Below are 9,996 nucleotides of genomic sequence, written 5' to 3' on the forward strand. Positions count from 1 at the left end.
AGATCGCCGAACTGAACAGAAACCTATCAACCCTATTAACCGGTATGCAGTAAACATGTATCTGTTTCAAATATGTATGGCGATCCATATTTAGTTTATATATGTAATATTTACAATAGTTACGATCGTATACAACAGGGATCGCCATCTAAAAAAGGGTCGCGTGCCACTTCAAAAATTTCGTAGAGGCCGTCCGGGGCTGGAAGAATGCAATATCGAGACAAGATAGGCCACACGCAGTTGAGCAACGCCGTTTAAAAAACTTTACGTCAGTACAACGCCGTGCTCTCTAACATGTGCGATGGGCATAGTTGCCGCAAAAGAAACAATATTCCAATAAAGAAGTACAAATGGAACAAGAAATGTCATGCTTATCAAATTCATTTTAATTTGAAATCTGAGCTGCCAACGATACCTGACAACTACTCTTATCAGGGACAAAAGAATCAACACTGGAGCTAGCGATACACGTTACTGGCCGAATGACTGTATCATTATAAAGCTTGATCTTATGCAGAAGCACTAAGCCGTTGTCTAAGCGTTTCGGTATTGGGAGTGTCTAGGCTAAGCAATTGCAAGCCACGGCAACATGTTTGTCTATTTATATCAGCTGATTCTCCCTCGATCGAATGATGTTGCCATAGCCGAAGCCGTTTCAGTTATATGGTGAGGAATAAGGATGTTGGGCACAAGCGAATAGCTTATTTTGAAACAACAATATTTTGAAACAGAAATAAATTTCAGCATCACAAAATGCTATACTAATAGCGTTCTTCCGAAATCCCATATCAGTTCGCAGGCCGCAAAATATGACCTGGCGGCCCGCCGCGTGTTGGTGACGGCTGGTATATAACAAAGGTTGTGGATTGTTGCCGTTCATTGATCATTGATCATTGACTTCATGTAAATCCACATATACCAAACCCACGATACTACCCCACTGTAATGAAGTACTTCAACTTTTTGGAAGTACTCAAGTAATTTTCCTCTAGTTGCAGTAGTTATTCAAGTAACTCTAGTTCCCCACTACTTCTACTTTGTGACATTTTGTGACTTACTTACCTTTCGCTGTTTACAATTTGTCAAGTAGATCAATCACATTTTCAGTTACCTTCCTAATCGCGAAGAGCGTTAGTGTATGGTATCCGATACAAATTATTATTCGTATCGCTCATCATTTTATTACCAACGAACCAGGCGCGTTGCCAGGGAGGTTTCGGGGGTCGAAACCCCCTCCTTTTGAAATGCGAAACCTGGTCCTTTTGAAATGACCATTCTGATGCTAATATTTAGTTGCAATTCAACAAGTCGTATTGTTAGTGTTGCACGCAGCGAAGTAGCGAAAAGCGTGTTGCAAATTAGCGAGATTCTTTTGTGCACTGCATATTGTAACGTGACGTGATCTCCCACTGAGATGATTGCGAAATTAGGTCATTGACTGCCGCGCATTGGCAATCGTCGCTGACATGATTTACCGCGTCTCGAACAAGCCTAGTTCGGCTGGCTCGAAGAACCGCATCTGCAATAGGCCCGGTGCACACTGCGCACTACACCATCGCAGGCCTGCACAATCGCATTGCGTTGGTCTGGTGCGCACGATATCATCGCCGGCCTACACAATCGCATCTGCAATAAGCCTGGTACATGAGACATCATCGCTGGCCTAACTATCGCTTCTCGGGCCTATAGCATGATTTAGCTCCTATATCTCGATGGCTCGGAGACAATGCCGCTGTATGTATGTGTAGAGGGAGGGGGTGCTTCTCGGAAAACTGAAGCCTTTTGGACCATGCCTGCTTAAGTGCTCATTCACACAACTATAAGTCCCTAGTGGACAAAATTGCAAAGTCTAACAGTGATTTATCCGTGTAAGAACTTTTCAATAGCAAACTAAACGAAAGTGGAATATTGTGTCTATGAGCGGGTTGAACTAGATCAGTGGTCCTTAACCTTTTTTCCTCCAGCGCCCCCTTTCAAAAATTATCGTGCTCCAGCGCCCCCCAACCTCATATTGTAGGGAATGTAATAAAGACAATGAGTAAGAGGGAGGGCCGTAACAGCACTTCGTCAACCCCCTAAAAACGATTGCCTTGCACGCCCATAGCGTCATAAACCAAAATTCTGAGGGCTTCGCCCCAAGAACCCTGTAGCGTCATTTCGATGGTCAGCAAAGTTTGTGTGGCCTGGTCGCCCTAGGTACCAACATTTTCTATAATGCATGAATGAATAGGTGGTAGTTACATATATAAGCCGCTATAAATCTTTTATCCTCTCAGCCCACGAAATCAGATTTACCAGTAGCGCTGAGTGAGCTGTTGTATGGGAAAATAAAGGGCACGTAATTAATAATTAAACATATTCGGGCGTGCCCGTAGGTACAATTATTTCGTTACCAGGGACGTAAGAGCACTTCGTCAGCCCACAAAAAAAACGTTGGTCTTGGGCCCCCATCGGGCGATACACCAAACTTCCGGGGGGCTTCGCCCCCAGACCCCCCTTCTGCTATCCGCTATTTGCTTATAGCCTGATACTAGTCATCTACATTGGGTGTCCACACTGTCCATTTACTGAGCCAGCTATTCTCATCTAGACGCGCGAAGCGCGAAAAGTTTCAATAATTATTGATTGAATTGGTCACTATAATCGGGAATTGCATGTATATTGATATCAATTCTTATGCTCTTTCTTCTCACGTAAACAGATTTACCGGTAGAGCTGACTGATGTGTGATTGAAAAGGTATAGGACCCCTCAATAATAATTATACATCTTCGGGCGTATACCCGTTGGCAGGAACGAAACGGCACTTCGTCAGGCCCGCCGAAAAAACTTGGGTCTTGGGCTCCCATAGGGTGATAAACCGACCGCCCCCATCACGTTGTTCGCTTTTGCCACGAAATCAGCTGTACTGTTTAGCGAGCCAGTGCGAAGCGCGAAAACTTTCGATAATTCATGATAAAATCGGTCAGTAAGATCGGGAATTGCATATATATTGCTATCAATTCCTTGTCCTCTCTGTTCACGTTACCAGATTTACCGGTAGAGCTGAGTGAGGTGCGATGTTCCCTCTAAGCTGCGCACGTGCGCAGTGCTGACACGGTCTCTGTGCACAGAAAATCTTCGTTGCGCACAACAAATCCGAAGTTATGACCTTTTTTAGTCGTTACGCACTGTTGTCCAAGGGTCTGCGCAGTGAGTTGTTGAGTGTGCGCAGACTCATCAAAACGTAGAGCGAACATTTTGAGGTGTCTTGGAAACTGTAGGGCCCGTAACTAATAATTAAACATATTCGGGCGGGCGAACTCGTTGGTATGACTTCGTTGCATGATGTTATTTCGTGACCTCCTGTCTGCTATATCAAAAAATATAGAATCGCCCAGCAGGGATATCGCCCAACAGGAATATCTAGTTTTAGATATCCCTGTCGCCCAATCGTACTAAACTAAAAGACGCACACGATTTCAAATTGGTATTTCTTTCGGCGCCAGTCATTTAGGCGCCCATGGCCAATTAAACCTATATGTCCTTTGTAGGCTATATATAACGAATTTTTTGGTGTTAATTTGCTCTGAATACTCATTAAGGATATGTCCTACCGCCACACCATCTACTGCGAAGCCATTTTTCTCCAGCGCCCCCCATACCGCCCCCTTGAGCCCAGCGCCCCCATTTTGCCCCCTGAGCATTTCCGCCCCCTTCAAAATCGCCAGCGCTGGTGGGCGCTGGAGGCAAGGTTAAGAACCACTGAACTAGATGAACTCTGGATCGATCGTATGATTGCACGATGAAACAAAATTCTCAAGCGTCTCCGGTGGATTACATGTGTCACACAGTCCCGTTTCACGAAGTCCTAGTCTATACAGCTGATCGTTTAGTCTATTCCGCCCCGTTTGCATTCGAACGAGAATGGACGATTCTTTACGGGAAAGCCACGGCATGATCGTATGAACATCGATGCTTGAAAACATTCGTCGATATGGCGAGTCAATGTCAATTTGATTCCAGTGATTATCCAATTTAGTTTTGCAGAATTCGGGGATTAGGGTTCTTGCTTCCTCTGTAGATATGTCCTGCTTTTCCATGTTGTCCGATAGATCGTTCGCTGCGTCCCACGCTACTTGATCACATCTCTCGTTGAAACCAACATTCTTGTGTCCAGATATCCATACCATCGAAAACGCTTTCTTGTTGAAGACCAAACCGTTGTTGTGTTCTCGTATATCTACGACGATGCTATTCGTTGTAGCGATCGTATAAAATTGCTGTCTGAAAAAATCGTGAATTTGGCAGGCATTTTACCGTAACCCAGTCCAACGCCGCTCTTATTGAAATAAGCTCTGCTGAAAATATCGACAGCGCACCCAGTAGTTTCTGGTTCCAGGAGTGATATTCCCCGTGCATGTAGAAGGCAGCTCTGCATTGGTTATGGTTCTTCGACAGGTCTGTATATACTGTCAAAAGCTGCAAATTGAGCTATGCGAAATGTGCAGAGCTTGATTCATGTTGATGCAACACAGGATGCATAAATTTTCAACAGCGCAAGCATTCGTCCGTATCATTAGATGAAAATAATAGCATTGATATGGTAATGCGATGCTAATCGAACTTACTCGAACACCCTGATTTAAAAAATATAATGGTGTGGCGCTATCTCCCGTTGTTTGGTCGGAGAGCAATACGGAGAAGTTGTGTCGGATACGGTATTAACACCTTTTTCATCATTGATATATTAGAAATTTTTATCAGTTCAATACATCACAAAAATGCGATGCAATGAAAAAATAGGAAGGTGTCGAAGCGACTTGGAGTAGTCTATGGAATCAGACACCCACCTTGGCCTAGGCGATTAGTAAACGTTAATAAAAATATGGCTGATCGTAAAAATGCCATATAGTGAAGCGCTATTGTCGGAAAGTAAAGGCATTATTACACTTTCTTTTATTCTTCAACATGTATGTTCTGCAGACGAAAGAACTGAAATTAATTGAAAGTCAAAGTATCATACTCGTAATTGAAATAGAAATACAAAAAAGCGGAAAATATATTTCACATCTTTTGTCCAGAACGTTGGTCTGTAACGTTCAAAAAATCCAGAGTTCACTTTTCCAGATTAGGACACGGCATGGGTTGCTAGATTACGATATGATGGGCAATTGCTAGATTGCGAAACGGTAGCGTCAAGCGTTATGGTGGGCTATATTTACTGTAATGAAATATTTGAAATGGGGGAGACAATGCGATGTCAGCGAAACCACGAAAGACGTTGCCTAAATTATTTTCACCGATAATTTCGCGAAAACATATATTTGACACTTCAAAACTACTGTGCGCGAAGCGCAACAAAAGTTCTGGGCTTCACTTGACTTTTATGAAAATTACATGTTGGTACTCCGTGAAAACAGCCCCGAAATTCGCCAGGCTATCTTATTTATTGGGGATTAAACTACTTCTACTTGACAAACTGAAAATAGCGCGAAGCAAGTAAGTAGATCACAAGATATTATGAGGTAGAAGTAAAAGTAGCGAAAATCAGATCTACCTGAATAAGTACCAGAAGTAGAGGAAAGCTACTTGAGTGCTTTGAAAAAATAGAAGTACTTCGGTACTGACCACCTCTAATCACTTCATTATGATGATGGCACACAGTTATATACGTTATAATAAATATCCCAATAAAACGTTCGTTTTTCCGCTCACTTTCTCTTATTATATCTTTAACCAGGAGTTTCACTGCTGCAGCCTTCTCCCTCATTTCCAGAAAGTGACTGCAGACTACGAGGAGGGTTAAGTCGCTCTGGAAAATGTTTCACAGTATCCCATCTACCATCGTCATCATCATCAACTGTCATGAGTTACGACGAAGCGATTGCAGAATGTGCGAAGAACAGATCTTTATTGGCAGAAATCCGTGACAGAACTCAGCAAACCGAATTGTACGATTTTCTTCTCACGAAGATGCCACCTGATGCATTGACGTACGCCGACATATGGATAGGAATGGAATATGAGCGTTCGGTATGGTTATATAAATTCTCCTTTCAATACAGATTCGTATTTGAAAACAACTTAAATCGGTTTTCGATAAGTTAGATGCGAATGATTTTACTCTACTCGGTTTTTCTTGACCTTTTTAGCTCACGTACCCCGTGATAAATAATTTTAGGCTGTGGACTGCATAGCGTATAGGCCTGATTCCTCTGTGCATCTGGTACTTCTTGATTTGTGACTGTGTATCCCCAGAGGATCCACGGACCCCTGGTGAAGAGCCCCTCTACCGTGAAATGCGAATGCATGAAATAACTTCCATTGCATCGTATCAAAACTTAATTCTCGCTGTCTAACGAATCTATTCTCTATAACAGGGGTCACCAACCCGGTGCCCGCGGGCACCAGGTAGCCCGCGAGGATTAGATGAGTAGCCCGCGAGCCCATTCTAAAAATATGTGGAATAGCAGCATTTACCAATATTCGTCAGATTATTACCATAGTGAGCTTTTAAATATATAGATTGATTGATTCAGCTATTCTTGTTTAAAACACACTAACATGTAACTTACATATATAAACACTTGAAAATATCTTCAATTACAATTAGTAATGTATAGATGTTTTTGTGATAGAATCTCCAGAAATTCAAGATACGGCGCATTGCCTATAAAGGCGACATGACGTAATGCCGTCCACGGTCTTCTTGAAATGGTGGGGGGTTCCGTTACGATAGCTCGACGACTATTCGGAGTCAGATAGCCGTGAAGTACTAGCAGATTTTCAATATCTGTATACCCATTACGTATTGCATCTTTTGCCACAGCTTGTTTCTGTTACACTCAACGCAGTTTAATATACCATGTTTCTAACTTTCTGAAATCGTTGCTGGTGTCCGGTATAATAAAATCTTGTCATTTCTGGATGCGGAACAGTTGGAGATTGAAATTGTAACACTGCAAAATGACCCCTACCTCAGTCTGCAGCGAACTTTGGTGCATTGTTGATACGGAAAAGCACAGTGGTGTATGCGCAGCAGCTATGAAGGTTGCAAGCGTCTGTGGTTCAACCTATCGTTGTGAATCAGCCTTTTCGGACATGAACTTCATCAAAAACAAACGCAAAACACGCTTAATTAATGCACATCAGGAACACTACACAGAGTACAGCGCACTAGTTGATATCATACAATGCCAGGCTTCCCACTGGCTGCTATAGAAACATATAACATGATGTCCAGTCCTGCCCAGTGCTATGAATATCAAAGCGGAAATTCAGTGTGACACGGGTAAACGGCGGGAGTAAATAGTAGCCCGCCGCTTCAATCATTACGCAAAAGTAGCCCTCGGTTGCAAAAAAGTTGGTGACCCCTGCTCTATAATGATCGAATGAAAATTAACCCGTTTAAGAAGAAAGCTTATTTTCAACGAACCTTATAAAATTTCATGTTTCTTATAGTACTTTTCGTGAATTATGAAGTATATAAATATAATCTTATTGTATCTTGAACATGCCATCATCATAGGAATAAGAATACACATGAGCATCATCACGTGAAGTTATATATAGATTGACTTCGATTTCATTTCTGATTTTTGGCATAAAGATTATATTATATTGGTGTCAATCATAATGCGAGTTGGATTCGTATAGCCGTGTACGAAACCGCGGTACGGAAATAAAGTCATTTTATGCAACCCGAAACAAGATTTATTCTTCAGAACGTCAAGTGATAATGAATAAGTGAAATTGTAATTTTCATCATTGGTTCATTTTGATTAAACCAAACGGACGTGGACAACATTTTCGCATTGTGGATGCGCATTGGAGATCTACTAATTAGGTTGTGGTAAGAGTCATTATGTACGTCCCATCCATTTATTTTTGTTATTTCAACAGACTCTGCACTACAGATCTGGAGATGAAATAAGTTCGAGTCGATTTCATTGGATTCCGAATGACCCGTCACCAGGATCATACAAGTACCTGATGATTAGAGTGAAAAATAGCGAGAGTACGGATTTCGGATTACATAATTACAACAAACTATTCCCTCGGCATGGAGTCTTATGCGAGAAATAAATTTGATAATACTCTGTGAGTGCGCGAGAGAGTTTGGGTGCAGGTGGTGAGTGCGGATAGCGATCTATTAGAATATAATCTAGCCTACGTCGTATATATCGTAGTATCGATGTCTTTTGGCTTGGTTTACAATGAAATAAATGAGCCCAGAGCTCCGCCAGTTTCTCTTGCAATATGAGCCGTAAACTTTTCTTATGTATGGAAATTTCACATGAACAAACACGCCGGCGTGGACAGAAATTAGAAAATGTATCGAAGTATACGATCAAGAACTGTTTGGATTCTTGAAGAGATTTACGACAGAACAAGTATGATTATTGTGGAATGCTAACCTATCTCAGATTGTATAAAAGTCAATTTTTGAGACTTAAACGATCAGACAGTTTGGCCAATCTCCCTGGAAATTTCAATATATTTTCGGAGTAAACAACCATACAAAGATATTGGTTAAATATATTTCTACACACACAAGTCGATTACTAGTTGGTGTCTTATTATATTTCTTTGCGTGCGTGTATTGTACAGTGTCTCGCCTTAGGTCAGGGGTGGGCAAACTTGGGCCCGCGGGTCGCATGTGGCCAGTGACGACAATTTGTGTGGCCTGCGAAGGCATCGAGAACTGTGATAAAACGCGCCGTACAAATTCAATTGCTAGAGACACTTCGGTAAATTTTTTCAGATGTTATTTCATGGGAGAGGACGTAGTTTATTTTTGTCCTTGATGTTTTTGCGGCATATACACCGACTCATGATACACATATACACACGATCTGTGCATATTCATACCATGAGTGCATGAGGTGCAGATATAGCCTCGTGGGGCTTTCTAAGTGTTGCATCACCCCTCCATGCTATCCCAGTAATGCATTAGCACCAAGCGGGGAAGTCATCGATACCAGTGTTATTAATCAGGTCTTTGTTCTGACCCGGCCTGGGATCGAACCCACGACCTACCGAACAAGACATCATGACATTGATTAGGTTATGATCTTAACTTTGTACTCTTTTTATTCTATAGTTGGAACCCGTGCCTTACCGTTTTCCCGCGGGTGGATAATGTATGATCCATGGTCAGTTTTTCACAAACACGCTTCAATCAATTTACGACCTCTTGCGTTGTAGCGGTGATAAACGGTTACAGTTATCGTCTATAAATAGATATTGTCAATACGCATACTACGAGGTTTATATAACCCATTGCCTTATCGCAAGACCTGTTCAAAATGCAGATTGTATACAGAAAAACGTTTCCCGCAAAATACAATCTGTAGCTCAGTTCGCTGAATGAACGCTGCTCATATATTCCCTCATATCTTTCGTTCTACACGTCGTAAGCAGACACAGTTGTCGTTTTAGAGTAATTGTTGCTCGTAAGAGTTCATTGAAACCATAATATTGGAAATTAGTTGAATAGAACACGCTTCAAATTGGTGTGAAGTGAAGCAATATTCTGTTACGTGAAAAATGCCGCTGACGTGTAAGCATTGCCGCATAAGGTCATATACATTCACTTACGAGTGCCTTATACAGTTGAATGTCACACACATAGTTAGATGCAGTCCATAACACTTCAACAAGATCAGTATCACGGAGGTTGGTCTTATATAAGTTACCCGACGCCAGTGCTAAACACTGCAGAAATAGGTGCGTAAGTTACGCGAGTACACGGTAACGCGCCTATAATAACAACATCATACAGACAGTTGAATCATCCGTTTTAGATGTTATAGGAAGTTACTGTAGTCTTCAATGAATAGATGTTGATCGTATGCCCATATACTGATGAACCTGTATCGGATATTCGATATGTGCAGCACGTTCCCAAATTGATATGAAATGAAGAAACAAGAGAAATCGCGCGCCTATGAGAAGTGTCAAACAAGGCAATATATTTATTTACGATGGCCTTGTGCAGTTGCAAATTGCACAT

General features: G+C 41.8%; 1 protein-coding gene across 1 annotated transcript; it reads left to right on the forward strand.

Moving 5' to 3' along the window:
- On the forward strand, positions 1–8,239 carry LOC145437044 (uncharacterized). Its single transcript, XM_080314206.1, has 3 exons — positions 1–42; positions 5,722–6,014; positions 7,884–8,239. Exons 2-3 carry the CDS (start codon positions 5,847–5,849, stop codon positions 8,064–8,066), a joined length of 351 nt encoding a protein of 116 aa, XP_080170332.1. The 5' UTR covers positions 1–42; positions 5,722–5,846; the 3' UTR covers positions 8,067–8,239.
- Positions 8,240–9,996: the final 1,757 nt, after the last annotated feature.

Source organism: Botryllus schlosseri, chromosome 4 (assembly GCF_051294905.1).
Source record: "Botryllus schlosseri isolate E-star chromosome 4, Bs_hap1, whole genome shotgun sequence".
Classification (NCBI taxonomy): Eukaryota; Metazoa; Chordata; class Ascidiacea; order Stolidobranchia; family Styelidae; genus Botryllus; species Botryllus schlosseri.

Bases quoted from the DNA above. Each gene is read 5' to 3' on its own strand.
- LOC145437044 (XM_080314206.1), top strand. From the start codon at position 5,847: ATGAGTTACGACGAAGCGATTGCAGAATGTGCGAAGAACAGATCTTTA. The intron at 6,015-7,883 runs GTATGGTTATAT...TTATTTCAACAG, and splicing joins GAATGGAATATGAGCGTTCG to ACTCTGCACTACAGATCTGG.